The sequence below is a fragment of the Saimiri boliviensis genome, chromosome 6 (genome assembly GCF_048565385.1).
Source record: "Saimiri boliviensis isolate mSaiBol1 chromosome 6, mSaiBol1.pri, whole genome shotgun sequence".
In the NCBI taxonomy this organism is placed as follows: Eukaryota; Metazoa; Chordata; class Mammalia; order Primates; family Cebidae; genus Saimiri; species Saimiri boliviensis.
The window spans coordinates 79,245,445-79,270,483 of record NC_133454.1 but is presented as its reverse complement, the minus strand read 5'-3'; the positions used below and the strand labels follow the sequence as shown (position 1 = coordinate 79,270,483).

At 47.4% G+C, this 25,039-nt stretch overlaps 1 protein-coding gene across 2 annotated transcripts in view; it reads right to left on the bottom strand.

Annotated features, from left to right (window-relative positions):
- The window catches only part of WEE1 (WEE1 G2 checkpoint kinase), a 44,289-nt gene that overhangs the window by 18,610 nt on the left and 640 nt on the right, over window positions 1-25,039 (bottom strand). Inside the window, exon 2 of one of the 2 annotated variants that reach the window (XM_074401078.1) lies at window positions 18,385-18,522. In XM_074401078.1, coding sequence (XP_074257179.1) covers window positions 18,385-18,522 — 138 coding nt within the window. Of the gene's footprint in view, window positions 1-1,347; window positions 2,452-18,384; window positions 18,523-25,039 lie in introns of those variants that run through there. The other variant, XM_003920386.3, reaches the window with a different exon arrangement.

The following is a 25,039-nucleotide window of genomic DNA, read 5'->3' as shown; positions in this document are numbered from 1 at the left end:
TCGCGCCATTGCACTCCAGCCTGGGTAACAAGAGCGAAACTCTGTCTCAAAAAAAAAAAAAAAAAAAAAAAAAAAAAAAAAAAAGTTAACAAATTCTTTCAACCCATCTGAGAGCCCCATAAAAGCTCCCCTCCCCCATCTAAATAGGGTTTTGATAGCCAACTTGGCTGGACTCCTTCCCTCACTTCCAGAGAGTTTGCCTTGAACAAGTTGGCCAAGAAACAGTAAAGCTCAAAAGCACACATATTCTTGAGGCTGCTGACAAACAGTACATTGAAAACAAAACAAACTCACTTAAAAGGTACATTTTTCATATTAATCTTACAAATGTGAGGCTTGTCTTACTCTGGAAATACCAGCTTTAAAATCTGCTGTTTTAAAAGTGGTATCTGGCTCACGTCTATAATTCAAGCACTTTGGAGGCCAAGGCGGGCGGATCACATGAGGTCAGGAGTTCAAGACCAACCTGACCAACATGATGAAACCGTATTTTAAAAAAAAAAGAATAAAAAAAAAGGAGTGGTAATCTGCACAGTACCGGAAGGCCATTCAAAACACAGGCGGTAAACGGTAAACACCTCTTTCTTTAAGATACCTTATCAACAGTAGGATGTGCCTAATCACACTGAGGCCGACCGAACTTTGAGCATGGCAAACTCAACGGATATAAACAAACGCTAATCCAAGGCCGTGTCCAGAAAGAGGCTTTAGTGCTACCTTGACTTATGGATGCGTCTGTGGGACTGTAAATGCTTGGAAGGCCAGCCAGCCTTTACTCCCAAGTACACGCGCAGGTTCTGCCCGCACACCCCAGGCTTCCCCCGCCCCATCAACGCCATACATATCAGTGCAGGACTTTTTTTTTTTAACCGAACTCCTTCTGCAAGGGCCGCCTAAATTACAGGCCCGATCACCGCGTTTAAAAGGCACCATATGGTTCGGGAGTGTCAGGTGGCCGGGCCAGCACCCTCCATCATCTTCGCAAACCGCGTTTTTGGTGCCGCTTTCGGGGCTGACATGCTCCGGGCGGCCGGGACTCAAGAGGCGGCAAATCCTCGGCCACCTGGACGGGCCAATCGGCCCCTCTGTAAGATGAAGAAGTTCCAGACGAGGCCCATTGTTCAGTTACATAATCTCAACCGACAACCGCGGGGCAGGGCCAAAAACAAGGGCTGCCAACTCTGGGGGGCGGCGCAGGAAAGCGACCGGGGGTGCGGCGGCCGCTTATGTAACCGAACCCGGGCAGCGGCGCGCTGGGCTCCGGCACCGCGGCCTTTTTAAAAGGCCGGACCGGCGCGGGCCCAGGAGGGGCCCCGGCCGCTGGGAGCCTGCGCCCGCCGCGCTCACCTTGGGCGTGTGCGGGGTGTCGAAGAGCCGCAGCTTGCGGAAGGTCTTGTGCGGCGGGGTGCCCGGGTGGTCGGGCCGCGGCGAGCAGGGGCCCTGGCGCGCCCCGCAGCTCCGCGGCGACGCATCCCCCGGGCCGCCGCAGAGCACGGGCGAGAACGAGCTGCCCAGGAAGTAGGGGGCCGCCGGCGACTTGACCGGCGACGAGGAGCCGAAGCCCTCCTCCTCCCACGAGTCGCCCTCCGCCCCGCCGCCCGCCTCGTCCGCGCCCCGGCAGGCGCCGGGCAGCAGCAGGTCCTCCTCCAGCTCGCCGGGGCTCCCTGGGGCCGGGCCGGGCGAGCGGCGGCGCTCGGGCCCAGGCTCCATGGGGCTCCGCGCAGGCGGCAGCGGCGAGTCGGGCTCCTGGAAGGCCGAGTCCTCCCCGGTGCTGTGGCCGCTGCCCTCCTCCTCCTCCTCTTCCTCTTCTTCCTCAAAGTCGCTGCAGGGCGAGAAGATCAGCTTCTGCCGCAAGGCGCAGGCGGCCCCGGCGCGGCGGGGCGGCGGCGGCTGCTGGCGGCTCAGGAAGCTCATCGCGGCCCTGGGGCCGGGGCCGAGGACTGGAGAGCGGAGGCCCGCGGGGTCCGGGACACGGCGGGACAGGGGGCGGGTCCGCCACGTGCAGCTGGGCGCGCCCGGCCGCGGCGTCTCTTCGCGGCGAGTAGCCGCGGCTCCCGGGCACTCGGGCTGCGGGCGGTGGCGGTGGCGGCGACGGCGGCGCGGACAGTCCGGCTGAGGAGGGGCGGCCCGAGCACCGAAGCTGAGGTCTCCTCAGGTCCAGTCTCAGGTTCGGGCTCCGCGGCTTCCCGCGACCGTTAACCACGTGATTTCCCAGTCCACCAATCCCCGTCCAGCTCCGGGTTTGAAAAAAAAAAGAGGGCGCGACGTAGCCCGCGGGGGAAGGACCAGCTACGCTATTTTGGCGCGAACCCGCTGGCTCCGCCCCCGGTTCCGCGCCGGTCTGGCCTAGGCGGGCCGTGGCGCTCTGGGCCTATGGGCGAGCCCAGGCGGCTGGGAACCCGGCCGGGCGCCGCCTGAACGCCTCCAGGGCAAGGCTGGGCCCGGGACCCGAGGCCGCCTTCTGGGAGGAGCAAAAGCGCTCAACTCGCCGAAGCTAACGTGAACGCCGGCCTGGACGCGGCCCTCTCGCTGCTCCTCCGTGCCGGGGGATCTGAAGAGGGCCAGGTGGCCGGGCGGCGTCTCCGGGTCTCTGCGAGCTGGGAAGACCCAGGAACCGAATGGCCTTCGGCCGCTTTCTCGGGAAACCACTTCTTGCCCCTTGTCCCTCGGGCCGGACCAGTGGGGCGTAGTGGGCGTGGCAGTGGGCAGCCCACGTTCCCGGGTCGAGGTCCGAGCCGGAAACGGTGACTCAGGCCTCAGGACCTTTCTGAACTGTGGGAGCCGACGTACTTAGGCCGGACGCGAGCTGGGAGGCGGCCTCTGAGCCCCAGTGTGGCCCCTGGGTGGGTGGCTGTTAGGGGCGGGTGTCTCCACAGCGAGAAGAGCGCTCCCTAGCCGGGGGCCACCTTTGCAGCCGACCTTGTCCGCGGCCAAAATAAACAGCAGCGCATTTGCCCACCACGACACCGGCACAGGACCTCAGTGTTTACATTTGTTTGCCAGCACGTGAGCATGCGTTGGCAAAACCGATTGGCCCGGCTTGCTGCAAACTTAAATGCAATTAAAAAAAAATTTCCCTAGTGCTCCGTTAAACCGATTTAATCCGTTCCTTAATGCACATACAAGTTTCTTGCAGTTTTCTTTTCTTTTTTCTGAGACGGGGTCTCGTTATGTCAATGAGGCTGCAGTGCAGTGGCACGATCTCGGCTCACTGCAACCTGCAACCTCCCCGCCTTCGGGGTTCAGCTGGGTGTAGCGATTGCAGGCATCTGCCACCACACCTGCCTAATTTTTTTTATTTTTAGTAGAGTCGGGGGGTTGCCATGTTGGCCAGGCTGGTCTTGAACTCCTGACCTCAAGCGATCCGCCTGCCTCGGCCTCCCAACGTGCTGGAATTACAGACAGCCACCGCACCTGGCCTCTTCCAGTTTTTCTGTTGTAAGTAACCCCATGGGATATATATTCTTCCTTCTCCGTGGGTTATTGGGTTTTTTGTTTGTTTGTTCGTTTTTGAGATGGAGCCTCTCTCTGTCACCCAGGCTGGAGTGCAGTGGCGCGACCTCAGATGATCTGCCTGCCTCGGCCTCCCAAACTGCTAGGCATGAGCCACTGTGCCTGGCCTTTTAAAAATGTTCTTTTGGCTACATCCCTGGAGTAAGAATTGCTGAGTCAAAGGATATAAACTGGCAAACTGCCCTCCAGAAACACAATTTACATTCTCACTAGCAGTAGATTAGAGCACACGCTGTGAATTCTGAACATCAATTGTTATTTAATGTTTGTTGATGTGTTTTTGTTGTTTTGATTCATATTGTTGGACAGTTGTCATGGGTTTAACATTTATTTCTACATTTACATTTATTTCTACTGCCCATTTTTCTTATTGTTAGCACTTTATGGATGTTAACACTTTGTCATGCCTGTTGTTCTAATGCTTTTCAAAGGCTAAATAAACTCAAGCTGATTTTTTTCATGAAAACACGGTAGCATTTAACACGTCAAATCAGGAATTTTCTGAGATCACACAACTGAAGACACAGTGAAGGAGGATCAACAGCTGTCTTTTCACCTAACATTTGCTAACTGGTATATAAATGTATTTTTTTTTCTGGGCTATAAGCACATATAAATATATTTTTATATGTTTATGCAAACTTAATTTTAAGCTCTTGGAGAACAAGAACTCTAGACTTGTATAAGGAAAGTTATTCTCTGATCCACAGTAGCCAAAGACAACCAGTGGTTTTCAGAACCCTCCCTCCAACACCTCCCCTCCTGCCACTCCTTTTTTAAAAAATTATTTTTTGGCCAGGCACAATGGCTCACACCTGTAATCCCAGCACTTTGGGAGGTCAAGGTGAGCAGATCATGAGGTCAAGAGATCGAGACCATCCTGGCCAACATGGTGAAACCCCATCTCTACTGAAAATACAAAAATTAGCTGGGTATGGTGGCTCGGACCTGTAGTCCCAACTACTTGCTGAGGCAGAGGAATCGCTTGAATCCGGGAGGTGGAGGTTGCAGTGAGCCGAGATGGCACCACTGCACTCCTGCACTCCAGCCTGGCGACAGGGCAAGACTGCTCAAAAAAAAAATTCTTTCTGTAAACATAGAGGAAAAAAAAATTATGTTTTGAGACAGGGCCTCTCTCTGTCCACCCTGTCTCAAAGTGGAGTACAGTGGTGCAGTCATGGCTCACTGCAGCCTCGATCTCCCCAGGCTCAAGAGATCTTTCCACCTCAGGAGTAGGGATAGCTATTCCTATTCCTCCTGAATAGCTGGGACTAATGACATGTGCTACCATGCCCAGCTAATTTTTTATTTTTTCCTTTTTTTGTGTGGAGAACAGGGTCTCGCTATATTGTCCAGGCAGATCTCGAACTCCTGGGCTTAAGCTAGCCTCCCACCTCTGCCTCCCTAAGAGCTAGAATTACAGGTGTGCCACAGTGCCCAGCTAATTTTTGTATTTTTAATAGAGATTGTGTTTCACCGTGTAGCCCAGGCTGGTCTAGAACTCAAGCAATCCGCCTGCCTCAGTCTCCCAAAATGCTGGGATTACAGGCATGAGCCACCATGCTGCCCAGGCTGTGGGCCCCCTCCTGCCACTCCTAATGACAAATATAATTATTTGATATAATTGACATTTTCTCAATATGATGCATAAATTTAAAAAACTAGAAAACCACTACTTTTATCTATCTGTAACATAAACTGCATGTGAAAATAGTGTGCTTTCCAAGTAAATGGGACTTTAAAGCCCCTTAGACACCTCTCCACAACTAGATTGATGCTCCTAAACTCCTCCTATGTAAGAATTCTATATCTCTGTTTCACGTCCCCTCTCTCACCCTTTGCTCTTTCACGACACCTGGCTTTATTTCTTTAGCAGGCTTATTTCTATCTCAAAGTATGTTGTTAATTTATTACTATCTCCTTCTAGAAAAAGAAGGAACCTGAGGGTAGGGACCTTCTGTTCTTTGTCCATTGCAGTATTCTGATTTGGATTAGGTGCTCACTCCCTTGTGAGTAATAAAAGAGCCCTAATTTAAATAATCGTTGGTTTATTTGCTTCCTAAATTGGCACATTTGCAGATAAGTTTGCCTATTTAAGATTTTGAGCTGGACATGGTAGTTCACATGTATAATCCCAACAGGTCAAGACAGGAGGATCACTTGAGGCCAGGAGTTCAAGACCAGCCTGAGTAACATAGTGAGACATCATCTCTACTAAAAATTTAAAAATTAGCTGGTTGTGGTGGCACATGCTTGTAGTCCCAGCTACTCAGGAAGCTGAAGTGAAAGGATCATTTGGGCCTGGAAGATGGAGGCTGCAGTGAGCCATGATTGTGCCACTGCACTCCAGCCTGAGCAGCAAAGCAAGAAGTATCTCAGAAAAAAAAAAAAAATTGAACAGAGATTACCACTCTATTACTCTATTCAATGCAAGATTGTAGAGGTAATAACAAAATTTTTTTTTTTTTTTTGAGACGGAGTTTCGCTCTTGTTACCCAGGCTGGAGTGCAATGGCGCGATCTTGGCTCACCGCAACCTCCGCCTCCTGGGTTCAAGCAATTCTCCTGCCTCAGCCTCCTGAGTAGCTGGGATTACAGGCATGTGCCACCATGCCCAGCTAATTTTTTTTGTATTTTTAGTAGAGACGGGGTTTCACCATGCTGACCAGGATGGTCTCGATCTCTCGACCTCATGATCCACCCGCCTCAGCCTCCCAAAGTGCTGGGATTACAGGCTCGAGCCACCGCGCCCGGCTTAATAACAAAAATTTAAATGGTACAAAATTCTCCCACCTATGCTTTCAATTCCCAGCCCAATTCTCCTTCCTGAAGGTAAACACTCTTAACAATGTTTTGTTTTGTCAACTCCTACTTTGCCAGCTGTCTGCTTCCCTAAACTGGGAGGTCTTTGAAGTAGTAAGCTGAGGCAGAAGGGCTTGGGTTTTCTTTTCTTTTTTTCTTTTTTTTGAGACGGAGTTTTGCTCTTGTTACCCAGGCTGGAGTGCAACGGCGCAATCTCGGCTCACCGCAACCTCCGCCTCCTGGGCTCAGGCAATTCTCCTGCCTCAGCCTCCTGAGTAGCTGGGATTACAGGCACGTGCCACCATGCCCAGCTAATTTTTTGTATTTTTCGTAGAGACAGGGTTTCACCTTGTTGACCAGGATGGTCTCGATCTCTTGACCTCGTGATCCACCCGCCTCAGCCTCCCAAAGTGCTGGGATTACAGGCATGAGCCACCGCGCCCGGCCGGCCTTGGGTTTTCAATGGAAAGGGAATAGTTCTTAGTCCACAGACCCAGGACTTTGAAGTCCTCACACAAAATCGAAGAGGTAAGTTCACAGCAAATGTGTAGAATGACTGGGGGAAAGAAAGATTTTTTTTTTAGACAAGGGTCTTGCCGGGCGCGGTGGCTCACGCCTGTAATCCCAGCACTTTGGGAGGCCGAGGCAGGTGGATCACAAGGTCAAGAAATCGAGACCATCCTGGTCAACAAGGTGAAACCCCGTCTCTAGTAAAAATACAAAAAATTAGCTGGGCATGGTGGTGCGTGCCTATAATCCCAGCTACTCAGGAGGCTGAGGCAGGAGAATTGCCTGAACCCAGGAGGCAGAGGTTGCGGTGAGCCGAGATCACGCCATTGCGCTCCAGCCTGGGTAACAAGAGTGAAACTCCGTCTCAAAAAAAAAAAGACAAGGGTCTTACTCTTGCTCTATTGTAGGCTGGAGTGCAGTGGTGTGATCATGACTCACTGCAACCTCCCCTCCTGGGCTCAAGCGATTCTCCCACCTCAGCCTCTTGAGTAGCCAGGACTACAGGAGAGTACCATTACGCCTGGCAAATTTTTGTATTTTTTGTAGAGACCACATCTCACCATGTTGCTCAGGCTGGTCTTGAACTCCTGGACTCAAGCGATCCACGTACCTCAGCCTCCCAAAATGTTGGGATGATAGGCATGAGCCACTGCACCTGGTTGAAGGAGTTTTTTTTTTTGTTTTTTTTTTTTTTTTTTTTTTTGAGACGGAGTTTCACTCTTGTTACCCAGGCTGGAGTGCAATGGCGCGATCTCGGCTCACCGCAACCTCCGCCTCCTGGGTTCAGGCAATTCTCCTGCCTCAGCCTCCTGAGTAGCTGGGATTACAGGCATGTGCCACCATGCCCAGCTAATTTTTTGTATTTTTAGTAGAGACGGGGTTTCACCATGTTGACCAGGATGGTCTCGATCTCTCGACCTTGTGATCCACCCGCCTCAGCCTCCCAAAGTGCTGGGATTACAGGCTTGAGCCACCGCGCCCGGCTAGGAATTTTTTTTTTTTCTTTTTTTTTTTTTTTTTTTTTTTTTTTTTTGAGACGGAGTTTCACTCTTGTTACCCAGGCTGGAGTGCAATGGCGCGATCTCGGCTCACCGCAACCTCCGCCTCCCGGGTTCAAGCAATTCTCCTGCCTCAGCCTCCTGAGTAGCTGGGATTACAGGCACGCGCCAACATGCCCAGCTAATTTTTTGTATTTTTAGTAGAGACGAGGTTTCACCATGTTGACCAGGATGGTCTCGATCTCTTGACCTCGTGATCCACCCGCCTCGGCCTCCCAAAGTGCTGGGATTACAGGCTTGAGCCACCGCGCCCGGCCAGGAATTTTTTTTTTTAAGTTGAAAACAAGACTCAGTGCTACAGCTGTTTCCTCTATGAAGTCTTTCCTGACTCTCTATTCCCTACTCCAGACTTTCCACTGCACCCAGCATGGACTATGTAACACTCTTACTTTGTTTACTTGTCTGGTTTTCCTACTGCCAGGACTGGGTCCAAATTGTATTTGTCTTCAGAGCTCCAGCAACCAGCACTGTGCCTTGGCCCCTGAGAAAGTGCCTAATAAATGTTTCTGTAATAATTAAATGAAAGCCCAGTGATCTTTACAACGAAAGTGCCAAAATGTGTGAGAAACTCAGGTCCTGCCTCTTCAAGCTGAGAACATGGCACAATATTATGGTTTAGCCAGGGGTGGTGGCTCACGCCTGTAATCCCAGCACTTTGGGAGGCCGAGGTGGGTGGATCACGAGGTCAAGAGATGGAGACCATCCTGGTCAACAAGGTGAAACCCCATTTCTACTAAAAATACAAAAATTAGCTGGACATGGTGGTGCGTGCCTGTAGTCCCAGCTACTCGGGAGGCTGAGGCAAGAGAATTGCTTGAACCCAGGAGGCAGAGGTTGCGGTGAGCCGAGATTGCGCCATTGCACTCCAGCCTGGGTAAGAAGAACGAAACTCCGTCTCAAAAAAAAAAAAAAAAAAAAAAATTATGGTTTAACTGCAGCAACATCCTAACTGAAATTTTTAGTGACTGTTCTGATTTTTAAAATTTCACACTCCTCTGAGTACAGCACATACTGTACTGGAGAGATGGGTTACACCCTCTGGCCCCAGGCCATATCTAATTCAAATTTCCAGTTCCTTCCTCCACCCAACCTTGTTTCTAATATTGCTAGGCAACTTTTGCAGAATCCACATGTTTGTGGCAATGTTGTAAGAATGGAGTAAAAATCTTGCCTCTAGCTTCTGGGATAACAAACCTAACCTGTTTACCCTCTTTAGACTCATGACTTAGCCCCGTAAAGGACTTTAAAACTATTTTCAACCCATTCATCTTCCTTAGCAACAAAATAAGCAAGATTCTTGCCCTGAAGATTTAAAACTGAGATTTCTTTTTTTTTTTCTTTCTTTTTTTTTTTTTGAGACGGAGTTTCGCTCTTGTTACCCAGGCTGGAGTGCAATGGCGCGATCTCGGCTCACCGCAACCTCCGCCTCCTGGGTTCAGGCAATTCTCCTGCCTCAGCCTCCTGAGTAGCTGGGATTATAGGTACATGCCACCATGCCCAGCTAATTTTTTGTATTTTTAGTAGAGACGGGGTTTCACCATGTTGACCGGGTTGGTCTCGATCTCTCGACCTTGTGATCCACCCGCCTCGGCCTCCCAAAGTGCTGGGATTACAGGCTTGAGCCACCGCGCCCAGCCCTAAAACTGAGATTTCTAAATCACCTTCTCAAGTATTTTTAATACATATAGCACATGAATATACATGCATATTCCTATTAACATGAGCCTAGCACTTTGAATGAAATCCTTCAGAACTAGGAACTAACTTTTCTCAGTGATGTAAAGCCTTTAGGAATGTCTCGGAAGACTAGTCAGCCGTTACTGAAAGCTGAATCCTTTCTATTAATATGCTCTTTATTCTGGAGAAATAATCAGTTTCTCTAAAGATCCTATTCTGATAGATTTCTAACTTTAAAAAAAGACACATTAGTCAAATGTCAGTTTTTCACTTAAGAGACAAATAATATGCTAACAGAGTTCAACTTTCTTCCTTGTTATCTTTACCTTTCCCCTTCTGCTTGTTCTCAGAGCAAGTTCCAACCCAGCTCTGTTACCAACTGCCTATTGGCCTCAGAATACAGATCTCAGGCTAGAATGTGGTAACTCCTAGACTGCTCCTGTTTGACTTCCCAGGTACAGATTAGATTTCTCTACTTTGTAACCTGCCTTCATAGCCTCTGATGGATATGATTATTTGACCATTTCATCAGCATACCCTGAGAGTACAGTACAAAGTAAATTCTTCCCTAGTTGTTCAGTTTATTAGATATGAGACTAGCATTGTCTCTTGCAAGCAGTGTTCAATAAACATAAGCATGCTTTCTGGCTCAGTATAATGGCTCACGCCTGTAATCTCAACACTTTGGCAGGCCGAGATAGGAGGGCTCCTTGAGCACAGGCGTTCAAGACCAGCCTGGGCAACATTGGGAGACGCCCCCACCTACAAAAAATTTTAAAACTTAGCCAGGCATGGTGGTGTGCGCTTGTGGTCTCAACTACTCTGGAGGCTGAGGTGGGAGGATTGCTTGGGCCCAGGAGGTAGAGGCTGCAGTGAGCAGTGACTCGATCAGTGCAGTGATTCGATCAGAGCAACACCCTATGGGAGCAGGGTGGGGGGGAAAGAGGTTGTAAGTATGCTTTCAATTATAGTAATGTTGTTTGAGAAAAAAAATCATAGTTATTAATGGCTTTATAATCAGTAATTGCAATATGTGACTCGTGATGTCCCCAAAATAAGTTTACTTAATATGGATGGGCTTGAGTTTATGTACAATAGGTACGAAGATCAAATCAGAACAGAGTACCTATGTAATAAGAACTTGAGAAGCATAACCCAGGAAAAACAACCAGTTAAGAGCTTGTATTTGAATAAACTAACATTTCTTGTCGTGCCAAATTAATTTTTAAGGACTACTAACATCCAATTTCCATGCGTCATTCTGATATTTATTTAAGATAGAGCAAGGGCAGATCATTATATCCTTTGGATATGGGTGTAACAGTTGTATAGATGCTATGCAAAATGTCTGAAGATGTAAGATTCTCATTCAAGTTTTGCTTGGGATCTTCAGCTAGGAGAGACCTACTTAAAGGTTGTGTCCATGCATGTATGAAACAGCTGTAACCAGCCTTATTAGTGAAAAGAGCCCTTAGGCCTACTCCGACTTATCTCAACAGTTCTCAGCCTTACACAGGCCCCCTAATCTTGAAACACTTCATAGTCCATTGCAATAGGTCAGACAGTGGTACTAATGCAAGACTTTTCCCAAGGGAAAATACCACTGACCACTTCATTTCTAGATAACAGAACAGTTCTCAACCAAGATATTTTAAAATCAGAGCTCTCTGAAGCATTTAGCCAAAACATTAGCAAATAACCCCTTCCTATTGCTATTTTATAATTCCTTTCTATTATAATGCAACTGAATAGCCCCATTTTCTCGAATATTCCTTTTTTTATTTCCTTTACAGAGGCACAAAGGGTTGCTGTTCTCTATATTTTTAATGAGTTTCAATAACTGAAAAGGTCACTTCACAGAAGTGTCATAAACAGAGGGAATCTTGAGTGCCCAACAGAATGCAGGCACTCATTAAATATTCAGGTAATTGATTAATTGCCTATCCTTTTGGGTTAGTGACATACACAGGAAATGACCTGAATGACCACAAGGACTGTCAGTTGTTTGCTGGCCACATTGTGATTATTTAAACTGGCTTTGTTCAGATTACTGCAGCACAAAAGATGTGATGACTCTTCTCCAGTGAGTCAAGGGGCCCTGTCTCATTAGGGGAGGGAAAGGAGGTAAGACAGACACCCCATGCTGGTCTTTTGTTAGCAACAGAAGTGTGTTTAGGTATTGCTATGTTTTGATGACTCAGTGGTGAGTCAACTTTAAAGTTCTATAAAAGGCCTTGTTCAGCCCAGACAGGATTGAGAGATGACCTCATCCAGCATCTAGTTCGGTAGAGAGTAACCAGTTGTGTGTGACATGATAAGCCGATTGGGAGTATGTACAAGAAAAAAAAAAATACTGGTGAGGATGAACTAGTTTCTAACTGTAGAAATCAACTCTGCTTGGCAGTCCTCTATTAGCGTGTCTACTATGTTCAACAACCTTATCCTTCCAACTGCACATTTGCTTAATACAGGTCACAATATGAGAAATGTCCTAGTGCTACAAAAAGCTAGGGTGCCTTTGCAGGAGCTGGGAGAGGGAAAAACATTTTGGTGCCAACTATATGATTGGCACTGAATCAGATGCTTTACATACGTATTTACTTATTTAATCTTTACAGGAACTCTATAAGAGAGTTTTTAAATTCACATTTTACAGATGAAAATGAAATACAGGTTAAAAAGTGCCTTCAGGGGCCGGGCGCGGTGGCTCAAGCCTGTAATCCCAGCACTTTGGGAGGCCGAGGCGGGTGGATCACGAGGTCGAGAGATCGAGACCATCCCAGTCAACATGGTGAAACCCCGTCTCTACTAAAAATGCAAAAAATCAGCTGGGCATGGTGGCGCGTGCCTGTAATCCCAGCTACTCAGGAGGCTGAGGCAGGAGAATTGCCTGAACCCAGGAGGCGGAGGTTGCGGTGAGCCGAGGTTGCGCCATTGCACTCCAGCCTGGGTAACAAGAGCGAAACTCCGTCTCAAAAAAAAAAAAAAAAAAAAAAAAAAAAAGTGCCTTCAACAGTCCAGGCATGGTGGCTCACGCCTGTAATCCCAGCACTTTGGGAGTCCAAGGCAGGACGATCACAAGGTCACGAGTTCAAGACCAGCCTGACCAACATGGTGAAACCCTATCTCTACTAATAATATAAAAATTAGCCGGGTATGATGGTGGGTGCCTGTAATCCCAGCTACTCAGGAGGCTGAGGCAGGAGAATTACTTGAACCCAGGAGGCGGAGGCTGCAGTGAGATGAAATTATACCACTGCACTCCAACTTGGACGACAGAGTGAGACTCCATCTCAAAAAAAAAAAAAAGCCTTCCTCATGCAATCGTAGAACTAGTATTACTGAGACTATATTTTTTCTTTAAAAAAATTTTTTTTTCTTTTTTCTTTTTTTTTTTTTGAGACAGAGTCTTACTCTGTCACCCAGGCTGGAGTGCAGTGGTGCGATCTCGGCTCGGCTCACTGCAACCTCCACCTCCCAAGTTCAGGCGATTCTCCTGCCTCAGCCTCTCAAGTAGCTCGGATTACAGTTGTTCACCACCACGCCCAGGTAATTTTTTTTTTTTTTTTTTGAGACAGAGTTTCGCTCTTGTTACCCAGGCTGGAGTGCAATGGCTCACCGCAGCCTCCGCCTCCTGGGTTCAGGCAATTCTCCTGCCTCAGCCTCCTGAGTAGCTGGGATTACAGGCACGCACCACCATGCCCAGCTAATTTTTTGTATTTTTAGTAGAGACGGGGTTTCACCATGTTGACCGGGATGGTCTCGATCTCTTGACCTCATGATCCACCCGCCTCGGCCTCCCAAAGTGCTGGGATTACAGACTTGAGCCACCGCACCCGGCCTAATTTTTTTGTATTTTTAGTAGAAATGAGGTTTCACAATATCGGCCAGGCTGGTATCAAACTCCTAATATTGCGATCCACCCGCTTTGGCTTCACAAAGTGCTGGGATTACAGGCATGAGCTACTGCACCCGGCCGAGACTATATTTCTGAGACTTTATTATTTTTTTTATTATTTTTATTATTTTTTTTATTTTTTTTTGAGACGGAGTTTTGCTCTTGTTACCCAGGCTGGAGTGCAATGGCACAATCTCGGCTCACTGCAACCTCCGGGTTCAGGCAATTCTCCTGTCTCAGCCTCCTGAGTAGCTGGGATTACAGGCACGCACCACCATGCCCAGCTAACTTTTTGTATTTTTAGTAGAGACGGGGTTTCACCCTGTTGACCAGGATGGTCTTGATCTCTTGACTTTGTGATCCACCCGCCTCGGCCTCCCAAAGTGCTGGGATTACAGGCTTGAGCCACCGCGCCCGGCCGAGACTTTGTTTTTAATTTTAAAATTAAAAAACTTTTTAAATTTACCCATCCAATGATCTATCTTTTATTTATTTATTTATTTATTTTGAGACAGGGTCTCCATCACCCAGGCTGGAATGCAGTGGCACAATCATGGCTCCCTGCAGCCTGAAACTCCTGGGACCAAGCAATCCTCCTACCTTGGCCTTCTGAGTAGCTGGGACTAGAGGTGCATGCCACCATACCTGGCTAATTAAAAAAAAAAAAATGTGTAGAAATGTGGTCTCACTATGTTGCCCAGACCAGACTCAAACTCCAAGGGATCCTCCCACCTCAGCCTCTCAAAGTGTGGGAATTACAGGTGTGAGCCACCATGCCCAGCCTTCTGAGACTTTATTACTACTGACTTAAAGCCTGGTTCTTCCTATCTGAGTAAGAAGCGGGTAAGGTGAAGGGTGAAACAGGGAGCTTTGATGAAGGCAGGGTCACACTGGACCCAGCTGGTAGGCCAGGCTAGTTGGGCAGTGTGATGTCTAGAGTCATCCTTCCAGGTAGCCCAGCACTTAACTTGATGGTATGAATGTGGACGTTGGGATCCAGAGGGAGTCAGACTTGTACCTTTACTTTTCTTTGTTTCATCATAAAACCCAAATGTATTTTAAACTCTAAAATCAAGAGGAATGATTAAAAGATTGATATAAAAAAGTAGAGTTAGGGATGAAAAAGTGTAGAGGGTTGGAGGGAAGTGCTAGTTTAAATAGTGAAATCGAGGAATGCTTTTCTGAGGAGGTGGAATTTGAGCAGGAACCTGAATGGAGTGAGAAAATCAGCCACATGGAGATCTGGGGGAAAGTTTACAATACCAAAATTGGCATTGTTTATAATACCCCATATTGGAAGCCACCCAAATTTCCATTAAATACTAAGTAACTATAGTTTACAAAATAATGAGCTATAACTATATGTACAAAATCAGAAGATGTCTATAAGATAATGGAGAAAAGGGCCAGGTGCAGTGGCTCATGCCTGTCATCCCAGCACTTTGGGAGACCAAGGCAGGTGGATCACTTTAGGTCAGGAGTTCAAGACCAGCCCGATCAACATGGTGAAACCCAGACTGTACTAAACATACAAAAATTAGCCAGGTGTGGTGGTGTGTGCCTGTAATCCCAGCTACTTGGGAGGCTGAGGTGAGAGAGTCACTTGAACCCTGGAGGCGGAAGTTGCAGTGAGATGAGATTGTACCACTGCACTCCAGCCTGGGTGACAGAGTGAGACTATGTTTCAAAACACAAACAAACAGGCCGGGCGCGGTGGCTCAAGCCTGTAATCCCAGCACTTTGGGAGGCCGAGGCGGGTGGATCACGAGGTCAAGAGATTGAGACCATCCTGGTCAACATGGTGAAACCCCGTCTCTACTAAAAATACAAAAAATTAGCTGGGCATGGTGGCGCGTGCCTGTAATTCCAGCTACTCAGGAGGCTGAGGCAGGAGAATTGCCTGAACCCAGGAGGTGGAGGTTGCGGTGAGCCGAGATCGCGCCATTGCACTCCAGCCTGGGTAACAAGAGTGAAACTCCGTCTCAAAAAAAAAAAAAAAAGATTAAGTAGATGAATCCTGTTCTCTTCTATCTCAACAGGAAAGAGAGAGCAGACTGCATGATCAAAACAGCGCTCTCAGGCAGGATGGAGGAAGGGCTCACTTGCTTTCCCTGGTCCTGGCTCCTAGCAGTTGTATCAGACACACCCAGGCTGTTCAGGGGAAAAATGTATCTGCACAAGGAAGTCACTGCCTGGTAATCCCAAATTCTCGCTGAGGGGGTGCTCCCCTCTGGCCGGGAAGGACTCCTGTGACTCAACTTGCAGACAGGAGATGACTCTCTAGCCAGCACATCTACCTGCTCAGAAATTTAAACTTGGACAGAAAGAAGAGGAGTCAGGGGAAATCTCTGTAGAAGGCTGAAATGGCAATGGGCCATTAGATACAGATGCCCTTGCTAGAGGTGCCACGTGAAGGGAGGCCTCTGCGTGTCTTTCCATGAACTTATCTCTAGAAGAGCCTCACCACTGTTTCCCAGGGACCTGCATGTCTATGGTGTGACTTTTCTGAAGATTCCCTTTGCCTTGAAGGAGATCAAACTCTAACACCAGTGAATGTATGGGGGCATGGAGAGCCAGAGAAGATACTGGATTTCCCCTTCAGAGGCCTTCCTTGTCCCTGTGCCAGCCTGGGCTGGGCCAGGGACTCTGAGCTCTCAAGGCTAGGATGCCAGTGCCTTAGTTTCCTATTGCTGTTACAAAAAATTATCACAAATCTGTAGTTTAAAACAAAAAATTATTACAGTTCTGGAGCTCTGAAATCAGAAATTAGTTGCTCTGGATTGAAGTCAGGTGTTAGCTGGGCATAGGAACATACCCCTGTAGTCCTAGGTACTTGGGAGGCTGAGGCAGGAGGATCATTGGAGCCCAAGAGTTGGAGTCCAGCCTGGGCAACATACTGACATACCCCCTCTCTTAAAAAAAAAAAAAAAGCCGGGCACGGTGGCTCACGCCTGTAATCCCAGCACTTTGGGAGGCCGAGGCGGGTGGATCACAAGGTCAAGAGATCGAGACCATCCTGGTCAACAAGGTGAAACCTCGTCTCTATTAAAAATACAAAAAATTAGCTGGGCATAGTGGCATGTGCCTGTAATCCCAGCTACTCAGGAAGCTGAGGCAGGAGAATTGCCTGAACCCAGGAGGCAGAGGTTGCGGTGAGCCGAGATCGCACCATTGCACTCCAGCCTGGGTAACAAGAGTGAAACTCCATCTCAAAAAAAAAAAAAAAAAAAAAAAAAAACGGAGAAAGTCAAGGTGTTTGTTCCTTCTGGAGGCTCTGAGAGGAGGATCTGTTTCCTTGCCTTATTCAGCTCCTAGTGGCCTCCTATATTCCTTAGCTTGTGGCTCCTTCCTCAATCTTCAAGGTACATTACTCCAGCCTCTGCTGTGTCGCTGAACAGTTGTCTCCTTGTCTCCTACTGCCTCCTTCTTATACAGCCCATCATGATTACATTGATTATCCAGGATAGTCTCCCCATCTCAAGAGCCTTAATCAACATCTGCAAAGTCCTTTTTGCCATATAAAATAAGATTCCGCTGGCTGCAGTGACTCATGCCTGTAATCCCAGCCCTTTGGGAGGCCAAAACAGGAGAATCCCTTGAAGACCAGGAGTTGGAGACCAGCCTGGGCAACATAGTGAGACTCTGTCTTTACAAAAGCTTTTTAAAAAAATTAGCTGGAGGCTGGACACGGTAGCTCACACCTGTAATCCCAGCACTTTGGGAGGCCAAGGCAGGTGGATCACTTGAGGCCAGGAGTTTGAGATCAGCCTGGCAAACTGACAAAACCCCATCTCTATTAAAAATACAAAAACTAGCCAGGCATGGTGGCATGTGCCTGTAGTCCCAGCTACTCAGGGGGCTGAGGCAGGAGAATCACTTGAACACAGGAGGCAGAGGTGCAGTGAGCCAAGATCATGCCACTTCACTCCAGCCTGGGCAACAGAGCGAGACTCTGTCTCAAAAACAAACAAACAAACAAAAAATTAGCTGGGCATGTCGGTGTGCACCTATAGTTCCAGCTACTTAGGTGACGGAGGCAGGAGGATTACTTGAGCCCAGGAGGTCAAGGCTGCAGTGAGCTATGATCACACCACTGTATACCAGCCCGGGTTATAGAGCAAGAAGATACTGTCTCTAATAAAAAATAAAAATAAAATAAGATTCATAACTTCTGGGGATTAGAATATGAACATATTTGGTGGAGGCATTATTTAGCCTACTATACCTTGCACCCAAGAGCAACCTACCTAGCAGCTTCCCACACAGTGCTGAGGCCTGGAAGAGCCTGGGGAAGCATGACTTTCCCATGATTTATCTAAACAGCTCTCCATTAGGCTGTTTTCAAACTTTTGCTATTATGAGCAATGATGTTCATATATCCTTAGGATATATTATTAGAAGAAGAATTACTAAATTAAAGGATATATGGACTTTAAATCTATTTTTGGCTGGGCACAATGGCTCACACCTATGATTCCAGCACTTTGGGAGGACAAGGTGGGAGGATTGATTGAGCCCAGAAGTTTTTGAGACCTGCTTGACCAACACGGTGAATCCCCATGTCTGCCAAATATACAACAACAACAACAACAACAACAACAACAATTAGCAGAGCATGGTGGCATATGCCAATAGTCCCAGCTACTCAGGAGGCTGAGATGGTTGGATGGTTTGAGCCCAGGAGGCAGAGGTTGCAGTGAGCCCAGATCACATCATTACACTGCAGCCTGGGCGACAGAGCCTGACTCTGCCTCAAAAAAACAAAAAACAAAACAATCATTTTCCTGGTCAGCCATGGTGGCTCAAGCCTGTGATCCCAGCACTTTGGGAAGCTGAGGCAGGAGGAAGGCTTGAGCCCAAGAGTTCAAGACCAACTGGGTCAACATGGTGAAACCCCGTCTCTACTAAAAACAAATACAAAAATTACCTGGGCGTGATGGCAAATGCCTGTAATTCCAGCTACCTGGGAGGCTGAGACACGAGAATTGCTTGAACCTGGGAGGTAGAGGTTGCAGTGAGTAGGGATCATGCCACTGTACTCCAGCCTGGGCAACAGAGTGAGATTCTGTCTCAAAAAAAGAAAAGACAAGAAAAGAAAATTTAAAAATTAGCTGGACGTGGTTGAGTGCGCCTATAGTCCCAGCCACTCCGGAGGATGAGGTGGGAAAATCATTCAAACTTGGGAGGTTGAGGCTGCAGGGAGCCGTGATTGCACCACTGCACTCCAACCTGAGCAGTAGACTGTGTCAAACAAAACAAAACAAAAACCTATTTTCCTGCATCTTTGCCAAGAACATTATCAACTTTTTTGATATTTACCAATTTTATGAGTGAAAAGTGGGATTTCGGTATAGGGTTTTTAAACTTTAAAAAACTTATTGAAATAATTTTGGTATATTTCTAATGTTAATTTCTCTTAGTATAAGTGAGGTTATGCATTTTTTCATATGTTTAAAAACTGCTATTTCTATTTCTTACCTGTTATTTATTAGTCCCTCATGCAAAACCGTGTATCTGAAAGTATAGTCAACAGTGGCAGACCAGGCATGGTGGCTCATGCTTGCAATCCCAACACTTTGAGAGGCCAAAGCAGGCAGATCACTTGAGGCCAGGAATTTGAGACCAGCCTGGCCAACATGGCAAAACCCCATCTCTGCTAAATATACAAAAACTAACTGAGCATGGTGGCACACGCCTATGGTTCCAGCTACTCGGGAGGTTGAGGCATGAGAATCACTTGAACCTGGAAGGCAGAGGTTGCAGTGAGCAGAGATTGTACCACTGCACCCCAGCCTGTTTCAAATAAAAATAAACAGTTGCAATTAAGCAGAAAAGTAGTGTCATCTGATTTTTTTTTTTTTTTTTTTTTTTTTTGAGACGGAGTTAACATGGTGAAACCTCGTCTCTACTAAAAATACAAAAATTAGCTGGGCATGGTGGCGCATGCCTGTAGTCCCAGCTACTCAGGAGACTAGGCAGGAGAATTGCTTGAACCCAAGAGGCAGAGGTTGCGGTGAGCTGAGATCGCGCCATTGCACTTCAGCCTGGGTAACGAGAGTGAAACTCCATCTCAAAAAACGAAAATAGAAAAAAAAAAAAAAAAAAAAGAACAGGGTCAAAGCCCACTTATTAGACTTGGGTCCACAGGCAGGGCAGCAATGGGACTTCCATCCCAAGTTCTTGGACAGGAATTTGGCATTTATCCCAAAAGTTTGGCATTTATCCCAAAACTTCTTGTCCAAGAACTTAGGACCCTGTAAACCTTCTCTCTCTCTCTCTCTCTCTCTCTCTCTCTCTCTCTCTCTCTCTCTCTCTTTTTCTCCACAGAAAGGGCATTCAAATAGACCTTCTCTTGAGACTGGTAGAAAGCCATGCAGAATGGCAAAGCCAGCATGGCCTGGCCTCACCTTAGCACTGGGTTTAACAGTGTGGAATGGGCCAGGCACAGTGGCTCATGCCTGTAATCCCAGGCATTTTGGGAGGCCGAGGTGGGTGAATCACCTGGGGTCAGGAGTTTGGGACCAGCCTGGCCAACTCTCTACTTAAAAAAATAAATAAATAAAAATAAAAATAAAAATAATCTGGGCGTGATGGCGTGCGCCTGTAGTCCCATCTACTCAGAAGGCTGAGGCAGGAGGATGGCTTGAACCTGGGAGGCGGAGGTTGCAGTGAATTGAGATTGTGCCACTGCACTCCAGCCTGGGCAACAAGAGCAAAACTCCGTCTTAAAAATCCCAAAAACCCAGGCACAGTGGCTCATGCCTGTAATCCCAGCATTTTTATTGGCTGAGGCGGATGGATTACCTGAGGTCAGGAGAGCTCAAGACGAGTCTGGCCAACATAGTGAACCTCCATCTCTACGAATAATACAAAATTAGCCAGGCGTAGTGGCATGTGCCTGTAATCACAGCTACTCAGGATGCTGAAGCAGGAAGATTGCTGGAACCTGGGAGGTGGAGGTTACAGTGAGCCAAGATCGTGCCACTGCACTCTATCCTGGGCAACACAGTGAGACCCTGTCTCAAAAACAAAAGAGTGTGGAATGTTGCTAGGAATGAGTGGCTGGGGCCAGAGACTCCTTGGGCGTGGCAGAGATTTGCCCTGGAAGTGCCTGTGTGAGAATGATATTTAGTTCTCAGCACCTTCTTTTCACAGGATTGCAACTGGCATCTCAGAAGGCCAACTCTGAGCTACTCCTGAATTATTATCTTGGTCAGCACTGGCTATAAAGCCAAAAGTGGCTGTCAGATTGTGCAAGGAGACAAAACTAGTCTTCCAGGTCTAGTGAGGGCATTTCCTCTTTAGTGACGTTCCAGTAACCTGAGGCAGTCAGGGTTCTTCTCATCACATGCCTTGTTTTGACAGCCCCTCTCAAGGTTGGCTCGTATGTCCCAGAAGGAAATGGTGAAGCAAGCAGATGGATTGCTCCCTGAACCTCCACAGTGCCTCCTGCTGGTGGTCGACTCCAGGGCCCATCATCCTGCCTTTCATTCATTAACCAGCTTCTTACTTTTTTTTTTTTTTTTTTTTTTTTTTTTTTTTTTTGAGATGGAGTTTCGCTCTTGTTACCCAGGCTGAAGTGCAATGGCACGATCTTGGCTCACCGCAACCTCCGCCTCCTGGGTTCAGGCAATTCTCCTGCCTCAGCCTCCTGAGTAGCTGGGATTACAGGCACGCGCCACCATGCCCAGTTAATTATTTGTATTTTTAGTAGAGACGGGGTTTCACCATGTTGACCAGGATGGTCTCGATCTGTTGACCAGGATGGTCTCGATCTATTGACCTCGTGATCCACCCACCTCGGTCTCCCAAAGTGCTGGGATTACAGGCTTGAGCCACTGCGCCCAGCCTTAACCAGCTTTGCTTTTTGGCTTTGAAATACCCAAAAGTTTCCACCAGCTTCTCAATAGTGAAGCCCACCTTTGTAGAAAAAAAAAAAAAAAAGTGCTCCCATTTTTCTGTTGCTCCAGCTTTTTCGGTTAAAAGAACATGAAGCGATTTCAGGATATTAGAAAAGCCCTAAGGCAGTAGGGAAACTTGCCTAATCAGTTTTATCTGATAAAACATCAGAGTGTGGGAGCTGCCCTCAAGCGGGACCTACTGCCCTCCCATGGCCCTGATCAGCACGAAAGCCCTGTCACTAACTTGGAGTAAAGGTTTCCTATTTAAAAAGATAAGCCAAGCCCCTTGGGGCAGCAGAGATTTTACCTCTTTGCGTTTTCTTTAGAATTTGCAGAATTTGTATGGAGGACATTGGCATTAAGTCTGCAGTCCAGATTACAGCTGTTTCCCACGTCCCTATCCTAGGCTGGGCGGCTTTGGGGCAGATTAGCGAAGGTGCTTTTGTGTGCTGTGACCTGTCAGTGCCAAGGAACCCCTGCAGCAGTGAGGCGAAGTAGGAGGAAATTTGGAATTGACATTAGAGCTGAAATCCCATTTTCTTTCATCTTGGAAACCAAAACGTGACCATGGCAGATCAATTGATTAGAGATTTATTTTGCCAAGGCTGAGGAAAAAGAAACCCAAGTCACAATAGGATCTGTGACCTGTGCTTTTTCCAAAGAGGATTTGGGGAACTTCAATATTTCAAGAGTTGTAAACCAAAAAGTATCTGAGATAGGTCACAATTAATTTAGAAACTTACGTTGCCAATACTAAGGATGGGCACTTGGAAGACAGGTCTGTGCCTTTCTCCAAAGATGGTTTTGAGAGCTTCAGTATTTAAAAGGGGAAAGGAGGCTGGAGGGGAAAGACACAGGGTATGGTAACATGACCAAATCCACATGCAGCAAGAGAAAAGGAGCAGGTAGGGGAAGAGTCAATCATATATTCATCTTTACAGAAGCTAAGGTGAACAGAGTAGCTACCTGCGGAGATACTTAACTTTTTATCTGTAGCCACCTGCTTAGGAACAAAAGGAAAAGCACCTTCTTGGATAATTCAGCTTTCAGCTTAATATTTTTCTTTTGGCAAAGTGAAATTAGGGTCCCAAGTTTTAATTTTCCTTTTACAGAGGAAAGGGCAAGTATGAGGGGAGGAAAAAAAAGGAGGGTGGGTAGACAGTGAGGCAAAAGGTTACATTCTTTTGAGGCTCTGCCTAGAGTTCAGTGAGTCTACCTTTCACGTATGAAAATAAGCGGGTAGAGGAAAAGTCAATTATGCATTAGTCTCATGCTCGGTCAGTCTACATTTTTTGTACGATATGGTAAGCATGCGAAATTACAGCTGTTTGGTAAGAAAAGAAAGACTATTTTTGTTTTGTTTTGTGTTTGTTTGCCTGCAGGACTCAGTTCCCAAGCTTAATTTTCCCTTTGGCATAGTAAATTTAAGTCCCAAGATTCAGTTTCTCTTTCACAATCTGAATGCAGAAAATTGAGCAGAAAAAGCTTTTGCCAGGCAATTTTAACTATTCATGCAATTTATCCTGAATTTTGAGCATTCTTCATTCTCAGCAAGACTTTCTGTCCTTCCATTTTAGCCATGCTCTAGGAGCAAAATGAAACGCCTGGATGGAGAACTGAGGAATCTCTCTGTATATCTCAAGCCACATGAGTTTGGAGCTGGAGGGAACAGCTAGAGGTGCCCTGCTACTCTGCAAGACCTCCAGGAGTTACCACTTCAAGGAGCCCATCATCTAACAAGATGTCTTAAAGGAGCCCATCATCTAACAAGAGATAATATATTCCCAAAACAGAGGTCACACATCTGCAGATATGTGACTAATAGAAGTGCATTCCTCAGCAGGACAGGCTACGTAATCTGTGGGGCTCTGTGCAAAATGAAAATGTGTGACCTCTTGGTCAAAAGACAGGAAAAACATGTTTTAAGGGTACATATAAAGCCAGACACAAAAGGACGAATATAATATGAGGTGCCTACAATAGTCAAATTTGTAGAGACAGAAAATAGAGGCCGGGCACGGTGGCTCAAGCCTATAATCCCAGCACTTTGGGAGGCCGAGGCGGGTGGATCACAAGGTCAAGAGATCGAGACCATCCTGGTCAACATGGTGAAACTCTGTCTCTACTAAAAATACAAAAAATTAGCTGGGCATGGTGGCAAGTGCCTGTAATCCCAGCTACTCAGGAGGCTGAGGCAGGAGAATTGCCTGAACCCAGGGGGCGGAGGTTGCGGTGAGCCAAGATCGCGCCATTGCACTCCAGCCTGGGTAACAAGAACAAAACTCCGTCTCAAAAAAAAAAAAAAAAAAAAAAAAAAAAAAAAAAAGAAAGAAAGAAAGAAAGAAAAAGAAAATAGAATGGTGGCCAGGCACAGTGGTTCATGCCTGTAATCCCAGCACTTTGGGAGGCTGAGGCGGGTGGATCACCTGAGGTCAGGAGTTCGAGACCAGCCTGGCCAACATGGTGAAACCCTGTCTCTACAAAAATTCAAAAAATTAACTGAGCATGATGGCAGGAGGCTAAGGTAGGAGAATCGCTTGAACCTGGGAGGCAAAGGTTGCAGTGAGCCGAGATTGCACCATCGTGCCATTGCACTCAAGCCTGGGCAACAGAGTGAGACTCTGTCTCAAAAAAAGAAAAACCACTAAAATTTTTGGCATGAATTTTACCGTCCACTTTTATATTATACAATCCCAATTTTAAATGCAAACATCAGAATATTTATCTCATATTTGGAATCACTAAAATAACACAATTCGAATTTTGTGGCTCATCCCAGGAGGGTTATCTCCTGCTGGCTCCAAGGCACAACAAACACAAGCCAGGCTCAGGATAGTTGAAAGGAGGAAGAGAAGATTCCTCCAGTCACAGAGTGGGTAGAGAGAGCCCTCCAGGGCATGGGACCTCACAGATGTCTGTGGGCAGGTGCTCTCTTGGGTCTGACAGCTTCCACATTCCCTTTCCTCCAGGTGTCTCCCCTTCCCATAGGCCTGCCACCGCAGCATAAAGCAAATGGGCTACCAGTGTCTTTAAAACTCAGAGCTGGGACATTGTTGTAAAGGGCTCGGCGAGAGGCTTGCCCCTTTCAAGGCTCAACTAAGGCTAGCTATCCACCAAGAGCACTGTGGTGCTGCCAGCCTGGAGTGGGGATGGCCACCACCATGCCCCAACCCTCCCTGCATTGGGATCAGACTCCCTCAAAGGGTAGAGGGTGGCAGCAGTTGCAGGGTGAGGGCAAGGAGGGAGAGGCCAGGTGGGGAAGTGGTGGTGAGAGCCCTTGCAGGGAGGCAGGAGCGGGTAGAGCTGTGTGTAAGCTCAGGTGCTAAGCCACCAGCACATGTTGATACAAGGGACTTCACTTACAAAACACACACAAAGATAGACATCAAGACTGCAGCCGGGCACAGTGGCTCATGCCTGTTATTCCAGCCCTTTGGGAAGCCAGGGCGGTAAGATCTCCTGAGGTCAGGAATTTGAGACCAGCCTGGTCAACATGGTGAAACATCAGCTCTACCAAAAATACAAAAATTAGCTGGGTGTGGTGGAGAGTGCCTGTGGTCCCAGCTACTTGGGAGGCTAAGGTAGGAGGATTGCTGGAGCCCAGGAGGTTGCAGTGATCCCTGATTGCGCCACGGCACTCCAGCCTAGGTGACAGAGCAAGACCTATCTCGAAAATAAGTA